Source organism: Xylona heveae (genome assembly GCF_001619985.1).
Source record: "Xylona heveae TC161 unplaced genomic scaffold L228scaffold_8, whole genome shotgun sequence".
Lineage (NCBI taxonomy): Eukaryota > Fungi > Ascomycota > Xylonomycetes > Xylonales > Xylonaceae > Xylona > Xylona heveae.
The window spans coordinates 1,340,578-1,365,821 of record NW_017264200.1 but is presented as its reverse complement, the minus strand read 5'-3'; the positions used below and the strand labels follow the sequence as shown (position 1 = coordinate 1,365,821).

General features: G+C 47.9%; 7 protein-coding genes across 7 annotated transcripts; 4 read left to right on the top strand and 3 right to left on the bottom strand.

Annotated features, from left to right (window-relative positions):
• Nucleotides 1–2,480: 2,480 nt before the first annotated feature.
• L228DRAFT_172933 (hypothetical protein) lies at nucleotides 2,481–2,897 on the top strand. The gene has a single exon (XM_018329500.1). The coding sequence runs from the start codon at nucleotides 2,573–2,575 to the stop codon at nucleotides 2,864–2,866; it is 294 nt and encodes a 97-aa protein (XP_018187003.1). The 5' UTR covers nucleotides 2,481–2,572; the 3' UTR covers nucleotides 2,867–2,897.
• Nucleotides 2,898–3,700: 803 nt separating this feature from the next.
• On the bottom strand, nucleotides 3,701–4,523 carry L228DRAFT_172940 (hypothetical protein). The gene has a single exon (XM_018329501.1). The coding sequence runs from the start codon at nucleotides 4,453–4,455 to the stop codon at nucleotides 3,970–3,972; it is 486 nt and encodes a 161-aa protein (XP_018187002.1). The 5' UTR covers nucleotides 4,456–4,523; the 3' UTR covers nucleotides 3,701–3,969.
• A 43-nt stretch (nucleotides 4,524–4,566) lies between these two features.
• L228DRAFT_222548 (P-loop containing nucleoside triphosphate hydrolase protein) lies at nucleotides 4,567–10,102 on the bottom strand. Its single transcript, XM_018330300.1, has 8 exons — nucleotides 9,201–10,102; nucleotides 8,352–9,114; nucleotides 6,600–8,285; nucleotides 6,407–6,548; nucleotides 5,970–6,354; nucleotides 5,705–5,918; nucleotides 5,386–5,637; nucleotides 4,567–5,323 (listed from the first exon to the last, which is right to left on the bottom strand). Exons 1-8 carry the CDS (start codon nucleotides 9,955–9,957, stop codon nucleotides 5,023–5,025), a joined length of 4,500 nt encoding a protein of 1,499 aa, XP_018187001.1. The 5' UTR covers nucleotides 9,958–10,102; the 3' UTR covers nucleotides 4,567–5,022.
• Nucleotides 10,103–10,211: 109 nt separating this feature from the next.
• On the top strand, nucleotides 10,212–18,980 carry L228DRAFT_249267 (translational activator). Its single transcript, XM_018333057.1, has 10 exons — nucleotides 10,212–10,397; nucleotides 10,462–12,548; nucleotides 12,610–13,291; nucleotides 13,342–13,536; nucleotides 13,597–17,418; nucleotides 17,468–17,659; nucleotides 17,716–17,871; nucleotides 17,933–18,014; nucleotides 18,067–18,205; nucleotides 18,261–18,980. Exons 1-10 carry the CDS (start codon nucleotides 10,268–10,270, stop codon nucleotides 18,819–18,821), a joined length of 8,046 nt encoding a protein of 2,681 aa, XP_018187000.1. The 5' UTR covers nucleotides 10,212–10,267; the 3' UTR covers nucleotides 18,822–18,980.
• Nucleotides 18,981–19,238: 258 nt separating this feature from the next.
• On the top strand, nucleotides 19,239–20,671 carry L228DRAFT_249265 (ribosomal protein L19/L19e). Its single transcript, XM_018333056.1, has 3 exons — nucleotides 19,239–19,758; nucleotides 19,875–20,025; nucleotides 20,088–20,671. Exons 1-3 carry the CDS (start codon nucleotides 19,655–19,657, stop codon nucleotides 20,244–20,246), a joined length of 414 nt encoding a protein of 137 aa, XP_018186999.1. The 5' UTR covers nucleotides 19,239–19,654; the 3' UTR covers nucleotides 20,247–20,671.
• Nucleotides 20,672–20,702: 31 nt separating this feature from the next.
• On the bottom strand, nucleotides 20,703–22,507 carry L228DRAFT_262459 (hypothetical protein; the record flags this gene model as incomplete). The annotated part of the gene is made up of 3 exons (XM_018334423.1): nucleotides 20,703–21,115; nucleotides 21,220–22,406; nucleotides 22,495–22,507. 3 exons carry the CDS (start codon nucleotides 22,505–22,507, stop codon nucleotides 20,813–20,815), a joined length of 1,503 nt encoding a protein of 500 aa, XP_018186998.1. The 3' UTR covers nucleotides 20,703–20,812.
• A 981-nt stretch (nucleotides 22,508–23,488) lies between these two features.
• L228DRAFT_262458 (hypothetical protein) lies at nucleotides 23,489–24,599 on the top strand (the record flags this gene model as incomplete). Its single annotated transcript, XM_018334422.1, has 6 exons — nucleotides 23,489–23,516; nucleotides 23,607–23,616; nucleotides 23,806–23,919; nucleotides 23,982–24,114; nucleotides 24,318–24,360; nucleotides 24,448–24,599. The coding sequence occupies 6 exons, from the start codon at nucleotides 23,489–23,491 to the stop codon at nucleotides 24,597–24,599; spliced, it is 480 nt and encodes a 159-aa protein (XP_018186997.1).
• Between the last annotated feature and the right edge of the window lie 645 nt (nucleotides 24,600–25,244).

The following is a 25,244-nucleotide window of genomic DNA, read 5'->3' as shown; positions in this document are numbered from 1 at the left end:
AACCACAGATGAAAGCACTGCTCTTTTAGTAGTGTGCGGGCGAGGCCTGCGGTACTCCGTACTTTAACCCTTTGGCTAAGGCTTTGCCGTATTCTGAGAAAGGAATAGAGGTCGAGATCCTACCTTGGTTCTCAAAGAAAGTAACCAGGCCATGCATGGTACAAGTGGGTTCTGAAATTCCCCCCTCTTTCCCGAAGCCAATTGGTTACCGGATTCTACACCAACTTTTTACACGAGTCAGTCAAGTCATGACACGAGGCCATAGGAAGTAGCTTCACTGGGAAATGGTGCGATGTTTCTCCAAGAGGAGGTTCGGAAGGAGATTAATAACTCCGCACACCAAACGACGAGAGGGAGCATCTCCTGCCTGATTAAGATTTTGTGAACATTGCTATTGTTACAATAATTATGCAAGAAATGAATATAGATGGCCAACTCGGTGTGATTTTGACTCCCAAACCAGATTCCTGGAAAAGGGAAATCCAATGAAGATCTGGCGATGACATCATGAGAAATTGACTGTGGTTGTGTCTGTAAGTAATGCTCAGAGACGTGCATCGCGTACCATGATCCAGTATTGAGCAATTAAAAAAAATTAAAAAAAGATTATTCTCCCAAGCCTTCACTTGACAACGTCTTGTCTTTCCCTTGTCTGGTCTTTAGGGAAACTATCTATATCAGCATGACAACGAATAATAAATTGAAGCATGTCACAAGGAAAGTGCTGCTGTAAAGGCGAAAGCGCAATCGAGAACAATATTATCCTAGGTAACCAAATGTATGCGTGGCTATTGGGCGTGGGTTTCCGGAAAGTCGGCAATATTCCGGCTCATGGCAGAACATCACTCTTAGAGGTAATTGACTAGACAGTTTGCACGAACAATACGTATGAGTAGTCGACAGGCTGAGTCTCCCAATGAAATGACTTTTCAGAACCCTGTCAAGTTTGCGAGAGTGGTTGATTCCTGGTTTCCACAGTGTTGAAATTTCCCCGCGAAGAATGCCATACACCTTCAGATGTTGAACGGCGCACCAGCCTTCTGGCGACGATCTGCCAACACTTCCTTATTCCCTGTTGCGGGGCTCCGTCATACAAAAGAAAGAGTAGAAATTGATACGGAGAAGATATTTCTTACGTACTTCGGTAGATCCACAGCAAGTGCACTGATAGCTGAATACCGCTAGAGGCATGCTTCAACTGTTCGTACTGCCGATCACTCAATTATCCATACTGGTACGAGTACTCCGTATAATATCTTACCGACTAAATATTCATTCCAGGCCATGTGTGAAACAAGACTTCATTGGTCATTACTTGTTCAGACACAGACTGATGTTGTACAGATGGCAGTTCTTCTCAATGGACCCCAGCGATAAAGAAAATCCTTTGAGAGTCTTTCAGAAATTTGTTATAATAATTACGTCGCAATAGATTAGTTCGATGATCAGTGAAAAGAGATGACCATTGTTTGTGGGGGCAGGAAAGATCGCGCCATTTGGGACTGCAAGGGCAACGCGACAAGAGCATGGCGCTCATGTATGACCGCCCTTGATGCAATGCGAAATTAAGCTCGCAGCGCGTCGTAAGCGTAAGAAGATGTTATGCATGCATCAGTGCCCGCTGCACAGAAGAGACCTCCAAAGTTGATGAGCGGATCTCGGATACGGGAGTATCGTAGGATTCGTGCAGCATCTAGCGCAGTCATGGGGACTGAGGAGAATCTGAAGTACACCTAGAAGGACAAACTTCCCTCTTTCTTGAATGAAATGGTATTAATTACTACCCCTTACCTTCGTGGCACTTTCTCAGCTTCTCATCATGACGCCATGATCGACAGACCCTAAGGACAATATCATTGGTCAAGAATGGCGACGACTTGCATAGTCACGTGAAAACACTCGCAAGTAACGAGGCAAATCACTACGATACTCCGTACGGCTCGGAGTTTCTGCCTCGTTGATCCGAATTTCCATTGTCTATTTCTTTGAAGTATCCCATTGATTTGAATTTAATGTCAAGCGCAGCGTTGTCTATTATCCGATCAGGGCATGCAAAAGATAAATACCGAGTATGTGAAAATGCGGTGAGAACCAATATCCAACCGCTGGTCAACAAGCCACATACCCGAGAAATGTATTTTGCAAAATGCCGTGGTTAGAAGTTCAATGAGTACCTGTATATCCTATCAAGGACTCACCGGGCGACTCTGTGCGACCGAATAGGTAGTACAGCCCAAGCGTTTCCATGTCTTAGTCATCCCTTCTTGGTCTTGTCAGAGAGAGTCTCACAGGTGGTTGGGGGGTGTCAAAAACGAGGGCGGTGAACGAGGTGTTGCCTCCGCCAAGCAGGAGATGGGAGGAAGTTTGATCGCGACATGCCCTTGGTACGGAGTAGTGTGGACAGCTCAAGTTTTCTCGCGTCACGGGAAAGCTTGTGCTCCGTAAAGCAAACCATCTTCTCAATCGGCTGAAACGCATCTTTCCGTGGAAGTGCCAACCCCCTCGCATCGTGTCCCTGCAGCAGCTGCACCCGGCGTTAGCTTCATTGCCCTTGCTTCCCGACAATTCTAGCATGCTCTCGTTGGCTGCGTCTCAACTGTGGGAAGCCGCGCTGCATATGCGAGTATTGTTCAATGGCCGTTTAACATCTCTAATCTGGCTAGCAGGGGCGGGCGAGTGGGACCCTCGGGCCGTCCAAAGATTTCCCTCCTTCTTCCCGATGTGCTTCTTACTTTCGCCTACGGAGTACAACAAATGTATCGTAGTATTTCAACCGACCCTGTCTATCCCGTTGTTAGGACACCTACGAGTAATGAATCGGACGGAAATACCTCTTCCCAAAGCGAGAAACAAATTCGACACCTAGCAATAGGGACGTGATTGGTTCAGACAAAGTCAGTGGTTAACTACCCGTAATCCACCCGAAGTCAAAGTTTGCTCAGCTCCAGGGATGAGACACCCCGCGTGCTTAAGAACCATGAAAAAGAAAATTTCCACTTTAGTTGAAGCGCTGTGGGCGTCATCGTGCGATGATCAATATCGTTGTCAGGTTCATCGTGGTGGCGATGCATGATTCGACGCGGCAAGTTCAGATGATCGGCCACGAGTCCATGCCCATCGCAAATTCTTCCAATCAAACGCGACCACGTCGGACAGTTGGCAACCGCCGCTACCGGGATGGGGTCGTGGTAGGGCAAGCCACGCATCTCACCAAGAATGAATCGAACTGCTGTTGAAGCCCTTACGGAGTACCGTCTGGCAACAACGAATTCCAACAAACCGATGCGGAAAATGAAGGACATTAAAGTTACTAGGCAGCATAGACCCCCTATTGTTTGCCCGCCTTCTAATATTAGTGCTATCTAAACAAATTGTGGGGAGGAAGAAAATTTCTTCTGGTGAGTGTAATTTGATATCAAAGTTTATACACGGCACGGTTAAACTCTTCTCGGAAGGAGCCAGAAAATTGCATGCCTCCATGGAAGTTGTGGTGCAATTGAAACATTAATACCGAACAGAATTGCAGATATTCATCACTGATGAGCCTCAGTTGCCGAGCGTAAGGCGACGGGGGCGTTGATACAACAGCCTCAAATGTTCAACCATGCATCGGTTTATGCTCATCCCGATTTACAGCACACGCAATCCAATGGCTGAGCCATTGGATACCACAAGATTGGAATTCAGACTGCCAATCAAGAGAACAGACTCGACTTGGTGGTTCTGGGCTTCCAGGTGGCTTTTCCGGGCGTGCGTCGCTGTCATGCTCAAGACCAATCGCTCGGACTCCGTCAAATTCAAGACTAATGCCGTGCCATCTGACTTGAGGCCCATTGTCGATTCCGTCGAGAATAGATAGCTCCTGCAGAATTAGCCTCTCGTTGTGCCAAACCACCAATTTCCAAGTCGGAAAGGCTCTTCACCGCTCTTTCTACTTGGTAATGTTACCATAAACATACGCAAAAAAAATTAGAACGAAAAAAATAAAAAATAAAATAAAATAAAATAAAAAGTTTTGTCCAGTCTAACACCAGGGAAACCAATTGAATCGCGAAGACTGAATTGTAAAACCGTAAACTGCAATAGAAAAAATGGGCCAAAGCAAAGATCTTGATAACTGACTCTGGTCAAGATATCATGAGATCCTGGCATTCTCATTTGGACAGCTTCTTCACTCCTATTTTTACTTGATATCATCAAACCCTTTCCTGCGTAATATCTTTGAATGATACGAAAGAGTAATTTACCCCTAGCCCTATTCACAATACAGCCAGCAATCGTGCCCAAATAATAAGAATTGAACGGTCCAGAAACGCTCAGCCGGTAGGTCCTTCGGAAGTCAAATCTACAGACGTAATAGTCGACCGCCGCTGTCAGTGAGGCAATTGTAACCGTTGACACCCGTTCTCCTTTGATTAACTCTCCTCGATGGAGCTTTTCCATGTATCTGTACATTTTATCCGCATCACGACTTGCATAACTTTCGATGGAGCTCCCATGTCAAGATTGAGAACGGCATCTCGCCGCGCTACTCCCTTGAATGACGACTATTTTCATGAGCAATATGTGGAAATGGAATCGCAATTTTCTTTGTCGTAATTCTGACTTGTAGTAGACTTCTGAAGACCATCTAGCTATACGTTTCTCTCGCTATGAATGAATGCATCGCATGAACGCCTACTTGACAATCCGCTCCTTCCTTCTGCCCTTTAGCTCCTGGTCATTAACGCCAAGCAAAGCATGCTGTACGATAACTTCCAATACTTGCTAGTGCCATTTGCTTGAGGATAAAACTGTTATGGACACCCTTGATAACCCTTGAAAAGCATTATTCCATTGGGAAGCAGAATCACGCTTTACGATGCAGCAATATCCTCCGAATCTATAGTCTTTTTATCGCAGAAAACAAAGATTGTTTCTTCATGCTCAAGATGATATGTAATGGCCTCCTTCTATGATGATGCCATTCCCTTTAATACATATCGCTGCTTTCAAATCATCTACAACGACGGCGCTGAACGTCTATTTTGGCAAACTGTTTTCTTTGTCGTCCAGAGCGAAAACCTGCTGCCATATATCTAGCCACTTCTGCTGCGGTGAGGTGAGCGATTTGGTAGGGTGTTGGTATCGACGGGCCATGATCTCTCGAAGCCGCTGCCGCAAAATTTTGATCGCAAGCATAGCCTTCCAATCGTTGACCGAGAAACGAATACGGTTGCCATCTAGAATAACCAGTCCCGCATACATTCTGAACTCCGCATCTCCACATAGGAGTGCAATCGCGAAACTTTCAACGGCACTTGTCTCATGGGCATTGTAAAATCTGGATTGGAATGGTTAGCGAGACAAGCATCTAATGATGGTGACAAAGTTCCAAAATTATACCTGTTGCTAGATTGCATGATATGGTAAAACGAAACCCATTTCGCAGACGTTGTGCCTTTATTGACAGACGTCGGATGAAGGCTGACAGTTTGATTGTTCGAAACGTTTCTCCAGCCTTTTCCTTCGCGAAGCAGGAGTTTGGGGTAAAAGCCCCATGCTATGACTGAACCACTGATCAAGTCATTCTCCGAATTTTTATCTACGGACTCAGGGAGTTTAAAGAATTGTCGTTGCTTTGAAGAAAACCGGGACCTTATGAAATGACGTCAGTTCACTAAAAAGACAGTCTGAGGAAAGGAAGTTTCCAAGGGGAAATCACCTATTCAAAGCGGCCCTTGAAGTTCCGTCAAGTTGCAGAAACCCTGCATCAATAACTGAAGCCAGAATCTGAGATTTAATGTCTTCAATATTAAACAATGTTTGCTGACTTAGGCAATTTTTGCGGCAAAATTGAAACTCCGATACCCCTGTGGTACTCGATACCCGCCTCCATGCATTGTAAGCATTGTAAGCGGTAAGTAAATCGGAATCACCTAATAAATTAGCACGTCCTGAGGAGATCCAGGTTTCGTGGATCAACTTACCCCTCTTGAATGATAACCTGGCCAGGTCTGCCTGTGACCGCGCTCCCATTGTCACCACAAAAGGTGATTTGGAAGACAATATCGCCGCGATGGTTGCGCAGACATCCAAACACCCAAAAGTGCTACCTAGGAGTACCAGCTTCCCAAGGTGTACGTCCAATGGAAGTTTGGCTAATTGACGTCCCAATGGGGTAAGTTCTTCAAAGTTGGTAAGGGCTTTGACGTCGATCAAGGAATCAATGGCACGCCGGATATTCTTTGCTGACGGCGGGTCTAACGCCTCGGAAAGAGTTTGTTCGATCCCTCCTAGCTCACATATCTTTACCCTTAGAACAAGGTCCTGCAACGACAAGCGAAGCATCTCCGGTGTTTGTTGTTCAGCCATCTAAAACTCTGTAAGCAACGTTCTACAGCGATGACCAAGACTGCACTCATACCTGGCGATCATGACGAGACTTTGTGAAGAGATGAAAACAAAGCCCACGCTGAACACGCCCAGCTCTACCACGCCGCTGTTTTGCATTTGCGCGGGAGATGAAAGAATCGAGTAAGCGTGACAGCTGACGGCGCTCGTCGAACCTAAGAATTGGTGTAAGCAGAAGCTGGAAAAGTTTAAAGGATAAAGGCTACCTCATTTCCTTGTGTTTACCCGTATCAATCACGCAAGTAATATCCGGGATAGTAATACCGGTCTCTGCAATGTTTGTTGCAAGTACGATTTTTCGAGTCCCTTTCGGTGGTACCACAAACGCCTTCTCTTGTTCTTCGCTGGCAATCGTTGAATGAAGCTGATGGATATTCCATCCTTGACTTAGCGAAGGATGCCCAATCAACATGTCATTCAATTGACGGATCTCTGCTATGCCCGGAAGGAAAATCAGGATAGCTTTGCTGTAGAATTCAAACTCAGGGTCGACAGCAATTCTTCCAATCAAAGCTGCCAAAAGATCATAATCTATCCGATATTCGTCGAACTGAGCCAGGGCGGTTCTTGTCTTGGAGCTAAATGCAGAAAGATAGTCTCCTTCTTGACCTGTATTCTCTCGATCGGATATCTCTTCTGTATCCGCATCATCAAGGCCAACTTCAATTGGGCCGTTCGCATTTATTGAACTTGGCACATATCCTGTCAACTGCAACGCATCCTCAAGGTATTTCACCTCAACGGGAAATGTTCGGCCCGGCACGTTTAGAATCGGTGCACCGAATAGATAGTTGGAAAACCGTTGTGCATCGGCAGTTGCAGACATGAGAATTACCTTAAGTTCTGGCCGCTTCACGATAAGCCTCCGAAGAACAATAAGTAGGAAATCACTGTCAATGCTCCTCTCGTGCACTTCGTCAAGGATCAAATGCGTTATATCTGCCAGCTCATTCGACCGCTCTAGCATACGCATAACTATACCTGTGGTTGCGTAGACCAGACGAGTCTGAGTTGTCATATTTGATTCCAAGCGAATGGCATATCCCACCATCGATCTTGACGTGCCAACGTCATTTCTGCGCTCTCCAAGCTCCTCACTGACGCGTCGTGCAAGAGAAATAGCTGAGATTCTTCGCGGCTCAGTGCAGTATATTCGACAATCCTTTCCTTGTGATAATTCGTGTTCGAGAATGAACGCAGGAACCTGCGTGCTCTTGCCACATCCAGTTTCTCCGCAGACGATAATAACTTGTTGTTGATCCGCCGTAGTCAACAATTGATCCCTAAAGTTCCACATGGGGAGCTGTGAGCGACCTTTCAGCATCACCTGATAGGCAGGGTTGGAACTCTTTTGGTTCCACAAACCCTTCAGGAGTTCACTATCCAGGTTGCTTTGGTCGAGAGCGTTGGGGTCGGAGTCCTCCCCACTATCACGGCCGCTGCCAGCGACATTGCGCTTCCGAAAACCCCCTTTGAGCACAACACCGTCGTGCTCATCTCTATCTCGCTTGTCCCTGACCAATTCGCGAATCTCTCGCAATGCGTTTCGATCCTGTTCATCATTTAATTCTTTCTTTTTGCGGGTAAATTCATCCCAAAGATCTCTCCAGGTGGCTGGTAGGCGCAGATGTACCCTCTCTTCCTTTGGAGATGATGAGAATACGAGAAATAGCGCGGCAGTTGCAATAAAGGCTTCCGATTGTACGCTATCAGGTGTGGCAAGAGTGGTCATCCAGAAGGCTGATAATCGCGACTTTGAGGTGGATGAGACGGAGTCGAGAATGGAGTATACCGGAGTTTCCTGATCTTTCGACCAAAAGATCTCGACAGAATGTCGTTTCGAGACGGAGCTAGAAGATATGGGTTTGAATGACACGCGTGATCCAGAATCCCTAGAGTATATCAGTTGAATTCGCTGCGTTAAAGGCAGTTTGGGGGTAAGGGCGCAATGGACTCACCGTGCCTTGCAGGCATCCTCAAGAACACGTCGAGGGCTCATTCCATTCCATCGCCCAAAATCCCGCATAATTGTGTTCCCGACGCCGGCGACGCCCATTGCGGGTTCTGAAGTTGTAGAATTTGGACCATTCTCAGCCCCGGCTAGATCCGTGAACATGCCACCGAACAGACCGTCCCCATCTTCCTCCATACCTGTCTCTCTCAGGAGGGCCTCACCAGCCTCACGTGCCTGGCGACTAACCTCGTCCTCTTCGTCCAAGTTTTCAGAAGAGTTTACCTGCTCCTGTTGTTGCGGGTCTTGTTCGGCTTCGGAAACCTGACCTTCAACATCTTTAGGGGCAAGTTTTTTCTGCAAGGCTACTTCCTGAAAAATCTGTATCTCTCTCTGAGACCATTGGGTTTCGGCTTCGTCTTTGTCGAACAGCACATCAGATTCTATTTTCTTCAGTTTATCCAGTAGCTTTATTACTTCCGGACCACTCGGATTTGTCTTATCTTTTTTTGCCTTGTTTTTCTTTCCCTTTGTATTGTTCACCTGCAATGTCTCTGGTTGAAGTTCGTAGATGCGAGCCTTCGTCTCGAGATATTTTGGCAAAAGCTCATCAGGCTCAATGTCACTATCGAGGTCGCTTACATCCAATTCTTCTGTACGCGATGAAACTAATTCATTCGCATTCTGAGTCTTTTCACGTGTCATTGGAGTTTGTTTCCCCGTGGCTTCGTTCGAGGATGTAGTCGGCTCAGGTGTCTGCGGTATGCTTTCTACAAGCATTGATTAAAGTTCAGTCAGTATTGTTATTCTCATAGTATTTATCACGCTTGCTGTCGGGCAAAAAGGCTGAGCTAACCGGTAGGTGTCTTGTCCATTGTCTGCCTCTTAGGCTGGCCTTCAATGAGAGACAGCTCCTCTCTATTTAGCTCTAACACGAGCCAATCCATAGCTTCATCTAAACCCCAAATGTTGTCTCTGTTCCCGCCAGCGGGTGGGCCGGCAATAAGCAATGCATCTGTGATATGGTACAAGGCTTCCTTGACTCGGCCTTCAGGGAAACCTAGAAAGAAGAGTGTCTGCTGTAACGTCCAAAGCCTGGCAATCGAGTCCTCCTCTGATATGAATTTACCACTGCCATCTGATTCTCGGTAGAAGTTTCCGTGATCTACTTCATCCTTAACCATGTTCATGATTTCGTCAATAATTCGGTTTGGCAACCAATTTCTTGTATTCAAATGCTCTGCTTGAGTCTTCAGAACACGTCTATCGGTCTGCAACCTTGAGATTTGGCGTGATGCGTCTTTTTTGGCTCGTTGACCATACTTCTCTAGGATATTTTGTAATTCAGTTTCTTCAAGTTCTCTTTCAAGCTCCTCCGGGGACAATTCCACGGTTTCTTTTGCATCTTTAGCTTTCGAGGCATTCGCAGCATCAGGTTTCGATATATTTTCTTGATCTGAAAGCGGGGTCAGAACAGCTGGAGTGCTATCTGCCTCTGACAAACTTGCGCTCTCAGACTTTTTGTCAGTTTTTGGCTTGCTCGCCGTCGAGACAGTCGCGAACCCTCGGGCAGGATTTGCAGCGGGCTTCTTTTTCTTTTTGTTAGGAGCCATAATTCCAGCCAGAAAAGTTCAGTAGGTAGATGACGGGCTGGAATTATACCTATCCTCAATGTGTTGATAGCGAGGTGAAGTTTGTGTCGATAAGATGTGCCGGACCCAAAATCCTCGGGCGGTTCAAAACATTCAATAATAATTGTGGGGTGAGCGTCATAGGTGAACTCGTTCGCGGAAATTTCCGACGCACAAGTAACGAACGAGAGAAAGTGGATTTAGAGAAAGTGATTGATTTCCTATCATCAACGAGACTCCAACGACTTCGTGAAACTCAAGGGAGAAATTAATTTCTTCGGAGTTTATCCAGATGGAAGGGAACGACTCTGGCGGAGCGCCGAACTGGGAATCCAATTCCTTGCCGCTCCGCCTTCTGAGTAGTTCGACAAATGCCCGTAAGGCTGAGTTGCACACTCTTCAGGAACGAATTTCTCACCAAGGTACTGTGCATTCCTATCCATGATTAACTGCCGCCTTGTGAATCATACTAAACCTAGACTCAAGATATCCCTCAAAAGTCGTTCTCTCTGATATTAGCAAGCTTGTTCGAGACATATCCCTTGTACATTGATCGAGCTTCACGGCAAGCGGTACAACAGTGTTTGTTGGCAATTGTTAACTCTGGTATAAAATCGGGTCTCGATTTATCGCCACTCATAAAGTTGATCAAGGATGAGGCGGCGAAATCTACAATAGCGCCCACACATGCATTCGTGCTGGTGGAATGGTGTTCGCTCCTCTTGCAACGGTTTTCCACCGAAAGCTCGTTATGGGAGAAATGGGGACTCGACCTGCTTCTCGCCGATTCTCAGTTGCTCGAACTGTGTCAAACGCCGAGGACAAGGAATAGCGTAAAGCACTCTGCATTAGTCGTAACTCGGCGAGCGCTTCGGAAAGTCTTCACAACTGGTGCACTGGGAGAGAGTGCGATAAAAGATTCTGTTGGTAGACTTACGGCTAAGGCCCCGGCACCGGTTTTGAAGAATGCGATATTTCTCGGAGTAATTGCAGGCGTATGCGCTCGCATTGAAAAGCTAAAACCAGTACTTTACGAGCTCCGCAAAGATTTCTATTCGTTCTATGCGCGGGAATTCCTTGGATCCCGAGGACTTGTACCTGAGCATATCGCGGATGGGCTCCATGACTTCTTTGCGGCATTCGCCACGAAGCAGGACCTAAAAGAGAATCTTATACCATCTATCGAAAAGGCCCTCTTAAGAGCCCCGGAGGTTGTACTCAATGGCCTGATAACACCACTGATTCGCAGTTTGCCGGCTGACGTTGACCTATCCGACATCTTGGAAGGCAATCTTCTAAAAGCCTTGCTCTCAAACGTCAAGTCATCCAATCCAAACATCAGAGCGGGTGTACTTTCAGCATTTGAACTCCTTGTTTCTCGATGCCATGAAGAGAAATGTCTTGTGGCTGTCACAAACGAGATTCTGGGACCGCTCAAAAGCTCTAAGCTTCCATCCGCCGAGCACAGGGTTCTGCACGCGCAAATGATTTCTACTATTCCAACTTGCCAAGCTTTGGCAGAAACCGTTCCTGCGACTCTTGCACCGGTGGCGACGAAGGAGCCAAATGAAGCCGCCATCTCGGCTGAAGCGGCTGCTATTAGCAAACATTTCAGGTATGCACTTTCTGAACAATTGAAGGTCGAGCGATCCGTCACGGATGTGTTCATCAAGGGTATCGGGGACAAGAGAGGCTCGGTCCGCCGAGGCTGGACCTTGAGAGTTGGAGAGATAATATGGTCTCTAAGGGAGCATGATTTTGGGAACACGGAAACCATATCTTTCCTCCAGGCCACTCTACCTAAAATGCTTGACATATTCAAGGAGGTTGTAGCGAACCCACTTTCCGCTGCACAAAATGGTCTCATTACCATTGCATATGTCGTTACCGCGTTGTATGCTTCGAAGTTGCGCCTCATCAAAGACGGTGCTCTCAGCGATCTCTTTGAGAAAGCGAGCATTGTGAAACAATCATTAGCCCTGGAACCAAAGCCTTCTTTTCTCCTGTATCATCGAATCTACACAAAATTAGCAAGTGAGGAAGATACAATCTGGGCTATCAGGAGCCTCGCTGCACTTTATGACGATCTGCCATCTACCAAGAGAGAAAATTCAACGCTCCAGTCTTGGGCTTTGGCCTTCATATACTTTGTTTGCGCTGCCTCTATCCCTCCTGCTATTCGGCGCGAGGCTACTCACGCTCTCACTTTAGTGTATGTAAAGCGACCCGAAGTCGTTGGGCCTGCTATCATTTCCGGTCTTTGGCTTTGGAACCGACAGGTTTCTTTGGACGATAAGGATAGCCCAGCAACGAGTGCCAAGACGGGAATAAGCCAGTTATTACTCGTTATTCGATCCATTTGCCCGTCTAAGCAAGAGGTGGAGAAGCTTAGCGGGAAGGTGGAGAAAAATATCCTTGAAGATCAGCTCTTAGCTCTTCAGGTCCTTTGTCGTCCTGAGCTCATCCCTAGCGCATCATGGATTGAAGTATGCTTGAGGACGGGAATGGACCCTGGCACTTTGGTCAACGAGCGCCCTCTGGAATATCTCGACGCCATTGAAAGAGTATACCAGGTAATGATTCCCTCAACACGCAGCACCTCGAACTTAGTACTAAAACATTTTAAAAATTTAGGATCATTTCGATTCCTACGGAGGAACTATCAACCATGCTGGTTATAAAGCAAGCGCTGAGCTGGCTTTTGTCGCTCCAGATGTAATAACGCCTTTGCTTAAGGATCGCGTAGCCTCCTATGTCGATCCTCAATTGCTTCAAGATATCGGACCAACTGAAGCTGCCATTTTCCGCACTCCGGAGGGGACGACTTTCATCGATCCCCTTGCGAAGAAGGGACAGAGCATTGTACCTGACAAGAATGTCAAGGACTATGATATCATGAAATGGGAAGAGGAGCTCCGAACCCAGCTTGCCCAGAAAGCGGGTGCGCAGAAGAAGCTTACTGCTGAGGAACGCGCCAAAGTCAATGCTCAATTGGACAAAGAAGCTGAAATTCGCAAAAGTGTCGCTCATGCACAGGCGACGCTAAGACGTGGTGCAGGTCTCGTGGAAGCTCTGGCAACGGGACCGCCCACTGATGCTGAGGCATGGATGGGAGAAGCGGTCAAAGACCTGCTTGGAGTCATTGAAGCCGGCGCTGGACTGATTCTTGGGGACACCGCGGCAAACGCGTATGTCGCTTGTGCCTCTCTGGTCTCCTCTCGACTAGGCGTATTGAGGCCTTTCTTCGGCATTGCCACTTTACGAGCACTTGGATCATCCACTTCAAAGCCGGAATTGGAGCAGGAGCCCCTGGGCGGTAGGTTGAACTTCATTGGGAACCTTCTCATCCGTGCTAACCTTTAATAGACTTGATTACCAGGCTGCTTTATCGACTTCGATTTGCTGGCGAACAACGGCCTTTTGACACTATATCCCTCATCTATTTGCTTCCTCTCATCTTCGTTGTGATCAAACACGGCGGCGTTGGTAGAACAAATGCGGAAGATGGAGACGAGCAAGTCGTGCTCGCACTTGAGTTCATTTCCTTTCACACGGACGCTTGTAAGTTGTCGAATCTTGCTTTTATATATGCACTCTTTTGATGGTACTAATGAATTATAGTTTCTCGGCAATCTCTTCAAAGAAATGAACTACTCTCCAGTCTGATTTTTGCGATGCAAAAATATACGCAGCATTACAGGCTTGTGAAGGATTGCTTGACAGACAGTTGCAGGTTTTTGGCCCCAAATATAGCGGAGCCAGAACTACAGATTGTACTTCGTGGTGTCATACTTCCAGAAATACCCGTCAGGACTGCCCTGTTGCAAGCGATTCATTCCGAACTTGACCTTACCGATTTTGAATTTTCAGAGGAAATTTGGCTTGCATATCATGACGACGTCTCCGAAAATAGAGAACTGGCTCAAGCCATTTGGGCCGAGAATGGACTAGAAGTCGACCAGCGGTCCGGCATCAAAATGATCCCTTATCTTCGGAATGTCGACAAACAGCTCAGGAGAGCCGCTTCCAGAGCTCTTGCCCATGCTGTCGAATTAAACCCCTCTTCATGTGCCGAGATACTAGCGCGCTTAGAGGACGAGTACCGAGAAGCAGCCAAACCTCGGGTGCCTGAACTAGATCGATATGGCATGCCTAAAAGGATGGATTTGTCTGATCCATGGGAAGCAAGGCATGGCATTGCATTAGCCTTCAAAGAACTCGCAACAAGTTTTGATACTGCTCAACTTGTATCATTCGTTCAGTTCCTCATTGAGAATGGACCTTTAGGGGACCGAAGCTCAATCGTTCGACAAGCAATGATTGATGCTGCAATAGCTATAATAGGAGCCCACGGTCATACCAAGCTCGAGGAACTGATGAAAATTTTTGAGACCACTCTGGCTGCTCCTGACAAGGGCTCTGAGATGGATACCGTCAACGAGGCGGTCATCATCTTATATGGTGCTTTGGCCGGTCATCTCAAACGAGGAGACGAGCGCATACCGAAGGTTACCCACCGACTGCTTGCTACGTTGAGCACGCCGTCTGAGACTGTTCAATATGCAGTGGCGGAGTGCTTGCCACCCCTAATCCGCGCCTCCACCTCTGACATTCCGAATTATATTCAGCAAATGTTGGATGACCTATTTCATTCGAAAAAGTATGCCACACGTAGAGGTGCAGCTTATGGTCTAGCTGGCATTGTCCGCGGTCGAGGAATTTCTGCCTTGCGTGAGTTCCGAATCATGGCAACTTTGAAAAGCGCCACAGAAAACAAAAAAGATCCGAACTACCGTCAAGGCGCTTTATTTGCATATGAATTACTTTCTCTGGTCCTTGGGAGGATGTTTGAACCTTATACAATCCAGATCGTTCCGAATCTGCTTTCGGGCTTCGGCGACAGCACCGCAGACGTTCGGGAAGCATGCCTTGACGCCGCAAAGACCTGCTTCGCAAGCCTTAGCTCCTATGGTGTTAAGCAAATTCTGCCGACGCTCCTCGACGGCCTCGACGACCAGCAATGGCGAAGCAAAAAAGGCGCTTGCGATCTGTTGGGTGCGATGGCATATTTGGATCCTCAACAGCTGGCTCAGAGTTTGCCTGATATTATCCCTCCACTTACAGACGTACTCAATGACAGCCATAAAGAAGTTCGTGCTTCAGCCAACCGAAGCTTGCAGAGATTCGGAGAGGTCATCACAAGTCCAGAAATTAAAGGCGTTGTCAACATTTTGCTCAAAGCACTTAGTGATCCTACTAAATTCACTGATGATGCTCTTGATGCTTTAATCAAGGTTTCTTTTGTACACTACATTGATGCACCTTCGCTTGCGCTAGTTGTACGAATTCTTGAACGTGGCCTTGGTGACCGTTCCGCAACAAAACGGAAGTCATCCCAGATTATTGGCAGTTTGGCGCATCTGACCGAGCGAAAGGATCTTGTTGCCCATCTACCCATCCTTGTTGCTGGGTTAAAGATCGCGGTCATAGACCCTGTGCCGACAACCCGCGCCACCGCTTCAAAAGCTTTCGGTTCCCTTATGGAGAAATTGGGCGAGGATGCTTTGCCTGATCTCATTCCGGACCTCATGACAACCTTGAAGTCAGACACAGGTGCCGGCGATCGTCTTGGATCCGCTCAAGCTCTTAGTGAAGTGCTCGCTGGACTCGGCACGAGTCGTTTGGAAGAGACTCTGCCCACTATCCTCCAGAACGTTTCGAGCTCCAAGCCGGCCGTTCGGGAAGGATTCATGTCTCTGTTTATCTTCTTGCCTGCATGCTTTGGAAACAGCTTTTCCGCATATCTCAATCGCATTATTCCCCCGATTCTGGCTGGATTGGCAGATGAGGTTGACTCTATTCGGGAGACATCCCTTCGCGCTGGCCGGCTACTAGTTAAGAACTTCGCGACTCGTTCAATTGACCTTCTTCTTCCTGAGCTGGAGCGCGGCTTGGCTGATGATAGTTACCGCATCCGTTTGAGTTCAGTAGAGCTGGTGGGTGACCTTTTGTTCAGCTTGACCGGCATTACTGCTACTGGGGAACAAGAAGAGGACGAAGAGAAGGCCCTCGAGGCTGGACACTCCCTCTTGGAGGTCCTTGGAGAAGAGAAGCGCAACAAGGTTCTGTCATCGCTCTACATCTGCCGCTGCGACACTTCTGGCTTGGTTCGTACAGCCGCTGTCAATGTTTGGAAAGCCCTTGTGGCCTCTCCGAGAATCTTGAAGGAGCTTATCCCCACTTTGACCCAACTAATCATTCGTCGGTTGGCGAGCTCCAATATGGAACACAAAGTGATAGCAGGAAATGCACTCGGCGAGCTTATACGAAAGGCTGGCGAGGGTGTCTTGGCTACACTGCTGCCATACCTCGAGGAGGGCCTCCAAACCTCTACCGACGCGGATGCGAGGCAAGGAATTTGTATCGCGTTGCGAGAGCTTATTGCATCTGCCTCACCAGAGGCAATTGAAGATTATGAAAAGACGCTTATCTCCATTGTTCGAACTGCTCTCGTCGATACTGACGAGGATGTTAGAGAAGCAGCTGCGGAGGCATTTGATTCCCTTCAAAAGATTATTGGCAAGAAAGCCGTGGATCAGGTTCTGCCTCATCTCCTCAGCCTTTTACGGACGGAAGGCGAGGCCGACAATGCACTTTCCGCTCTTCTGACTTTGCTTACGGAGAACACCCGCGCAAACATCATCTTGCCGATACTCATTCCAACCTTACTGACATCGCCAATTTCTGCATTCAATGCCAAGGCCGTTGCTTCCTTATCTCAGGTAGCCAGTGGAGCTCTAACGCGAAGACTGCCAAATATAATAAACTCATTATTGGACAATATTGTTGATTGCCAAAATGAGGAGCTCCGCACTGAGCTTGATGGCTCCTTCGACACGGTGCTTTTATCCGTTGACGAGTACGAAGGGCTCAATACGACAATGAGTGTCATGCTCGGACTAGTTAAACATGATGACCATCGCAAGAGAGCCTCGGCGGATCTTCATCTTGCCAAATTTTTTACCGAAACTCAAGTTGATTACTCCCGCTACTATCCTGATCTTATCCGCGTCCTCCTCCTGTCTTTTGATGATCATGATATGGAAGTGGTAAAGGCAGCTTGGACAGCTCTAAGCGCCTTAACCAAAAAGCTTCGCAAAGAGGAAATGGAGTCTTTGGTATTCTCTTCTCGGCAGACCCTCCAGCAAGTCGGTGTTCCGGGCGCCAATCTTACTGGATTCTCCCTTCCCAAGGGTATCAACGCAATCCTTCCGATTTTCTTGCAAGGCTTGATGAATGGTACGACCGAGCAGAGAGTCCAGTCTGCTCTGGCCATCTCGGATCTTGTAGCACGAACAAGCGAGGATTCATTGAAGCCGTTCGTGACGCAGATCACTGGTCCATTGATCCGTGTCGTTTCTGAGCGATCAGTAGATGTCAAATGTAAGATTTGAGTTTCCTCATGCAGCGTTCTTAAACTAATCTCGTACAGCTGCCATTCTGTTTACGCTCAACAATCTATTGGAGAAGATCCCAACGTTCTTGAAGCCCTTCCTTCCACAGCTTCAGAGAACATTTGCCAAATCACTGGCAGACGCTTCGAGTGAAGACCTCCGGAATCGTGCTGCGAAAGCCTTGGGTACTCTAATCACATTGACACCGAGGATAGATCCTCTTATTGCTGGTATGTCAGAAATCAGCGTAGCCTGCTCCAAGCTCGCCTAACCACTTTTGTTGCAGAACTTGTTGCTGGATCCAAAACCCCTGATCCTGGTGTCAAGAACGCTATGCTCAAGGCACTTTATGAGGTAGTCAGCAAGGCTGGAGCCAATATGAGCGAAGCATCGCGAAACGCAATCTTTGGCTTAATTGACACGGAGATCGATGAAAGTGATGGTAAGATATCTTGCATTGGGTTTGGTGTTTTCTTTTCTCTATTTACTGAACGTCTGAGTAGATGCTATGGCGATTACCAATGCTCGTCTCTTGGGTGCAATCATCAAGAATCTCCCGGAGGAACTAGCTGGCAGTCTGATAAAGTGGGTGGTTCCCCTATTTGGTATTCAATAAGCGTCAATTAATGTTATACAGGAATCGGATCCTCTTGGTTCACCACAACAAAGCTTCAGTGCTTGGGCTGAATTCGATTCTTGCAGAGTCGCCTCTGACCTTGGCACCATTTACAGAAGAGGTTGTTGGGTTCATCTGTCAGGGTATAAGCAACGGCAATGTAAGTTACTACCAGAGACCTGCACAAGGGTTCCAAACTAAGTGCATATTCCCAGGCCTATATCACCGAGGGCTGCATTCTTGCTGCTGGAAAATATCTTCTTAGTGAGAGCGGAGACAAGAGCTTTGAGACTACGAAGTCTATATTCGAAGTTCTCGCGCCAATAATTAAACCTGGCAGTCCGGCGGATGCCAGGCGGCTTGCTTTAGTCGTCCTTCGCACAGTGAGCCGCATGGACAACGAGCTTGTCCGCCCCCACCTAGCGTTGCTTGCACCACCTACATTTGCTAGCGTTCGTGACATGGTCATTCCCGTTAAGCTTTCTGCGGAGGCGGCGTTCTTAGCTCTCTTCTCTGTGGTCGATGATGAGAGCGCTGTTTTCGACAAGTACATGGCGGGAGCAGGCGCAGAGCTTCCACCCAACGTGAAACGCAGCATGGGTGACTACTTCAAGCGCGTTGCCATCAGGCTTGGGAACCAGGCCAGAGAAAGGAAGGAGGCCGAAGGTGGACATGGTGGCCTAGGCTTATCCGCGGATGAGCTGGAGGATGAGAGAGAGATTTGGAGCGTAGGCAGAGTCGACCTAGGGGGTGACCTGGGCTTTGGTGATGCCTGAGTACTTCAAAGGCGATACGTGTCTACAGTGCATAGTTTTGGTTACCTCAAAAGATTACACCTTGACGTTTATTGTACTGCATAGGTAGCATCTTTCAGAAAGCCGTCAGGCAATAGTGCATAAAAGCTAGTGACGTCAATAGCACTCTTCGTACAGAGTATAAATGGATTGCCTTTTTTGGAAGCTTCAGCTTAATTGAGTCAACTGCTCGCTTAGTGGTCCAGAGTCGGCGCAGAAAATATCTTCGCTTGCAACCCTCTTCCGCGAAGAGTGGCCTCTTGCCCTACCTAAGCGAGAAGAAAAAGCCGTCCCGCGAGGGCAGATTCACAATAGTGTTGCTTAGGTAATATACTATTCGCCATTCTCAAGTTTCGTCAAACGCCGCCGTCGATAAGCTCAGCGACAGCCCCCGACGACAACCTACGCCGGCCATCGACAATCAACGGAATCAAGATGTAAGGACTATCCATTTATCGTCGTCTTTTCCTCGAGACTCCTTTCAATCGAATCGTCGGTCATTTTCTCCTTCGCTCGTCGCCAACGGCACGCTGCTTGGCAGATCTTGTTTTGGGAGGCGGGGAAGGGTGTGGTGTCGGTCAAGAAAGGGATTTTCGAAGGCAAAGGGCGTTCGTGAGCATTAACGCTAATGCTCTTTTTTTCTTCTCAGGGTCAACCTCCGCACTCAGAAGCGTCTTGCGGCCTCCGTGGCCGGCTGCGGCAAGCGCAAGATCTGGCTTGACCCCAACGAGGTCAACGAGATCTCCAACGCCAACTCCCGCCAGACCATCCGCAAGCTCGTCAGCGATGGCCTCATCATCCGGAAGCCGGTCACCATGCACTCTCGTGCTCGTGCGCGAGCTCTGACCGAGGCCCGAAGGATCGGCAGACACCGGGGTTTTGGTAAGAGAAAGGGTACCAAGGATGCGCGTATGCCCAGGTATGGCTCAACTCCTCCGACTTCTTCGCCATCGACTTTCGACGAGATGAGAATCAGCTTTGATGATGCGGTCAAATAGTGAGAAACATGGGCTTACGGTTGATGGGATAATATAGCCAGGTTCTGTGGATGCGCCGCCTCCGTGTCCTTCGTCGTCTCTTGGTCAAGTACCGCGCCAGCGGCAAGATTGACAAGCACCTCTACCACGAGCTCTACCACTTGAGCAAGGGTAACACCTTCAAGCACAAGCGTTCGCTCGTTGAGCACGTAAGTTTGATTTATCGTTTGGGATATTCTGGCACCTGCTTACACTTTTCGCCACCCAATAGATCCACAAGGCCAAGGCCGAGAAGCAGCGCGAGAGAGTGCTCAAGGAGGAGATGGACGCCAAGCGTGCCAAGACCAAGGCCGCCCGCGAGCGGAGACAGGAGCGTATCCTCCAGAAGAGAAATGCTCTCGTCGAGGAGGAGGAGCCCAAGAAGGAGTAAATTGTCTCATCCGGTTGATGGTTGGCGATGTAGAGATTCGGGCACGGGCGAGTCGTTGGGCGAACGGGCAGCTTTTCTATGGTCTCGTGGGCCTTATGCGGCCTCTGTGGCCTTGCTTTGCATGTACATCGGAATCAACACGAGGTGTCCTGTTTTGATTTGCTGCTTAACTTTTTCATCTTCCTCTACTACCATCTCTTCTACATGCTCGCTCTGTGATGTTGTCCCCAGCATCTAAGGGTCATGTTCTGTCTACGACCCGTACGTGATCTCCCATGATGCATTACATGCGTGGCTTCGTGAATCGACATCTGCAGGTCCGCCCTTATTCAAGCCGTCATACGTGCAGCCTGTCGATAGTATCAATGCTCATTCTATGTTTTCGACTAAGCTGGGCTTCGTACGGCATTCTCTCCAAGCCTGTCCAAATCTCCATCTCTCAATAATCCGTTTCATCTTAGTTTTTACATGAGAGACTATGTGAAAGAAAAAAGGAGAATCGCCAACTCTTTGCCCCCCCATTCAAATTCCTCCGCAGAGGTGAGTCCTTTCAGCAGTGATCAACGTCATTCGCTCGAGCGCATCATGTAAGCCATAACACCCCAAATCCCACGCATCGCCTCGATCCGGTCCTCTCGGGAGAACAGATCATACCACTTGGAGCGCTGCAAATCGAGAACATACCATGGAGTGGACGCAGAGGAAGGGGAACCCGGAGAAGGGGCGGCTGATAATGCCGAGCCAGCTGGAAAGGGATAGTCCGCTGAGGTAGGATGAGGAATACCCGTACGAATATAATGGAGATAAAGCGGGTGCACTCGCATTCGAAGAATGGATATATGGTGATTCAAGGAGGATATCATGTAGATCTGTGTAAGTGAAGAATTTAGCTTCCTGAGACATGATTATCGTGTGGAAAAGGAGAGTTAGGGAAGAGAGAACCAGCCACACAACGGGAAAGAATCAACCATACATTATCAAACTCGTCATTCTTGTCTCTACCAATATGTAGGTAGGTAACCTTAGGATCCCACAATGGCATCCCTGGGCGGAGAAGCTTCCATGATTCGATTTTAGCATCCTTGGGTTTCTCGCGTTTGGTCCTGGGAATTCTAGGTTTACGTGTTGCGTCACCCGGCTTGGACGAGATCTGGGGTGCTTGAGGTGGACGTGCACCAACATTTGTTTCAGCATCTTCCTTTGTGACTACGCCACCAGGCGGCCCTCCCCAGCGAGGCGTGGTTGTCCACCATTTGCCTTCTCCCGGTCGGAACTCTGGCTGATCCTGACGAGCACGTTCTTGCGCAATAAAAAGCATGGTTGAGACTTCCTTTATCAGGTCGAGGTTTTCCCCATCATAATCAATTCCTTCTCCGTCGCCAATTCGAAAGCCTGTGTCCGGGCGGCACTGGATTGCCATCACAGGACCCTCGACGCATCCTTGACGAGCACGGTGCCTATCGTTAGGAGTGCGGAAAACTTCGGCGGTGGAACGGACTGGAATTAGGGCATTTTGAAGTATAAGACGAGGTAAGAGGCGGGGCATGAGAACCTGACATCCCATTGCCCATGCGACGACTTCAACGAAAGTCTTGACAGCGTCTTCGCGAAAATGTTCGGGCATATCTCGACCCGTGCCGAGACGACGACCTTTGTATGTGTAGCCTTCTCGTCGTTCAATGCCCTCCATGAGCTTAGCTCGTTTACGAGGCTCATCCACTTCCATAAAGTCCTCATCCTTTGCAGTTTCAGGATCGCGGATATACTGATCAAGGCTCGTGTCCCAATACTGAGACATTAGGTCCAAAGAATTATAAAACTTTCGGAAAAATGCCGGCCGGATTTGGCGTTTGGACTCGTCTCTTGGTGGCAGACGGTGGATAGAACGGAAAGCGTCATCGTTATCAAACTGAAGTTCCTTTACGCGCTCGCAAAAGAGGTTGTAATCTGGGCGATGGCCTGTACCGTTGAGTGTTTCTTCGGTCTGCGATCCGTTTGCCGTTTCTTGGGCGGAATGCTGCTTTTTTGGACGGCCGTCAGGGACAGCCCATTCCGCTGGAGGTAGGAAATCCGCTGCCTGAGGGAAAAGATCCTCTAACGCAACATTTTCGTGTATTCGGAGATGAAGTGCTTCGAAGTGTTGCGCTGTGATATCGGATGCTTTGCGAATTGACGTAAAAAGTTTGTAAAGGTCCTTAAAGACAGGATCTCCCTCGAAAGGGATGCGATCATAGCAAGGGAAATTTACTGGAGTGGGACATGGTGGCGGTTTCCGCTCCCTTGTGGGATCCGAAGCTTCTAAGAGCGATATCCGTCAGCGAAATCTGTAAATGAACAATCCCGAAAGGAACGACTGCTATCTGGCGGATCCCATCTTTCTAGATCTAAAGAACAAGTCCGGAATCGGATGGCCGGATAAACCATAGGTACCTTGTCTGCATTTAAGAAGCCATTCAGTTGTCAGTTCTTGACTGAGGTAGCGCCTCGCATGATCCGGATCCATATCTTGTGGCTCAATATCTGGAATGCAACAGAGGCAAGATATGATGGAGAGCACTACAGAGCAACAGTTCCTGGGTTGGGATTCTAACGACGAGTCTGATTGCGCCTCCATGGACTAGATTGATGACCTTGGGTGATGACCCAAAATTTTCAGGAAGGAGCAAGGGAACAGAAATGCTTATGGAGCTCAAGAGCAAACACAGTCTCAGAGAGGACCCTTCAGAACGCAAGTGGCAGGATTCGTTTCCAAAAAGCAAGCACAACATCAATGGCGAAGCATTGAAACTTGCGCATGGTGCCTTCCGTTGTTTTGATTTAAACGTTGTCATTCACGCGGCGGAGAAAGCATGTTTGCGGCAGCTGCGATAAAGCTTGGGGCTTAACTTCCCCATCGGCATAGCAGACCTTCCCTAACCCCACGGTGCAACACGGGAATTTTTGACTTGCATCGTGATTGATGGAGGAAAGCATCAATCTCAATGCACTTGTACGGATTGTGACCATAGACGGTCAGAGCCACCGCGAGAGTACAGACACAAAAACCGAGGAATATATAACGGCAAATGATGACTCTTGGATCGAGATTTAACACGAAATTGAAATGATACTTGATATTCCCGTGGGCGACTATTTCTCGTCGAGGGATCGCCAGATTTCATCCACCATTTTGGCCGGGAAGGAGCAGCTACACATCAAAGGAAAAGATATACCCACCTAATTGAGCTGCGAAAAATGGGAACATGGCTGAGCCTCTTTCTTCGATCCAAAGTATCGTCTCTGTAGATCTTTGTTAGCTTTGTTTATGATTCAGAGTGCAATGCCTGTTGATAGCCAGGACACTACTTACTTCAAGTATAGCAGCAAACAGGTTCGTTTAACTGATTCGTAGCGTTAAAGTAGCATCTTGACAAAATTGAAGATTGTTTCCCCCCGGCCCAGTAAAAGAACGACAGTGACAAAAAGATCATTCGACATTGAGGGGTGGGGGTTAACAACAGCCACAGGGGCGCGAAAACAAAGGGGGTTGTTGTCCCGCTTCTATACTTGCATGGTTCAGGGTAACTATTACTCGAATCATTATCATTGGAGCGAGGAAGGATAAGATGCAGGAGAAAAACCAACTCCACCATTGGACCACTGCCATTAGGAATCGAACCCCATTTGACGGTATGTATGTACCACCGAGCCCGGGTTCGACCAAGATTGGGATGGATTTACATACGGTAAATACAGGAAGCAACAGCCCTACGAGAAAGACAAGCTTTTTTTGAACAATCACAGGAATCAGAGCAAAACGATTGCATGGCTCTCGAGTAAGGAAAACAAACGGATCAATGATTACGGAGTAGAAGCTACCAAACGTACCGTAGGTACCTATCTAGGGATCTTAAGCTAAGCAGATGAGGGTCCGAGGGTCTTCTATACAGGTACCTACGGTACCTACCTTAAGTATACACCCCTCGACCTTGCTTAAAGATATGTACCTTCCAAGCAGAGCAATACTTCTTCCTCAGGGATCAGGGTGACAGTTACCAGCCCCAAAAGGTGAGGTACCTTAAGTAACTTTAGGTAATGCCTGAACAAGAATACCTGATCATTTCCTGGGTGCTAGGTATGCCCGCCTACCTCTAAATGAAATGGGTAGGTAGGTAGCGAGAGTGTAGTGAATACCTATAAAGCTACTACTGTTGGTAAGAAGGTGGAGTAGCGGTACAAACACTTGGGTATAGAGGTACAATTAGATCGGCCGGGGGTCCCCTCCAACTTGACAAAGAAGCGTCAGCAGCGTCGTATCGTCGAGGCCAACGCTGCTATGCTGCCCTCAGAAATCATGTCAACTGTCTTGGATGAATCACTCATGTTATATGCATTAAAAAAAAACTGTACTGAATTGATTATATATTGACAAAGAATGAATTGAAGTGTTAAAAGAATAAAGCCATTTGGTATACCTACATAGAAGTACATATAACAAAGCGATATGGATAGATCATGAATGAATTGAAGCGCGGAGTGTTTGATTGTCTGGAACATGCAATTCCTGCGTAGGGATAATGCAGCCTTGACGAGGCCTAAAAGCACGAAGGTGGTCGCCATGAAAGGTGCCTCGGATGCGACGACTGTCAAGTTGTTTGACGCAATAAGAGACTTCTCTATCTCGAACCTCCGTAACAACGAATGGACCACGCCAGCAAGGAGCCATTATCCTTTTCGTAGACCATAACAAAATCCTCCACCGCACGCTTCACCTGACGAATATGGTGGTCATAATGCTCCTTTTGTATAACTTTTGTTGCTCGGAGCGACCATGTATACCTTGGCGTATAGTAACATGATTGTCGAATAAACGGATGACACCATAATGGTGTTAAGGCCCATGGTCTGTGTGGATGACAGCGGTGCTTCCAGGAGTTCGAAGAAGATAGTGATATTTCTTGCCGAGTTTGATGAAAGCCCATAGCTCGTGTTTATTAATATGGTATTTCCGAAGGGCCA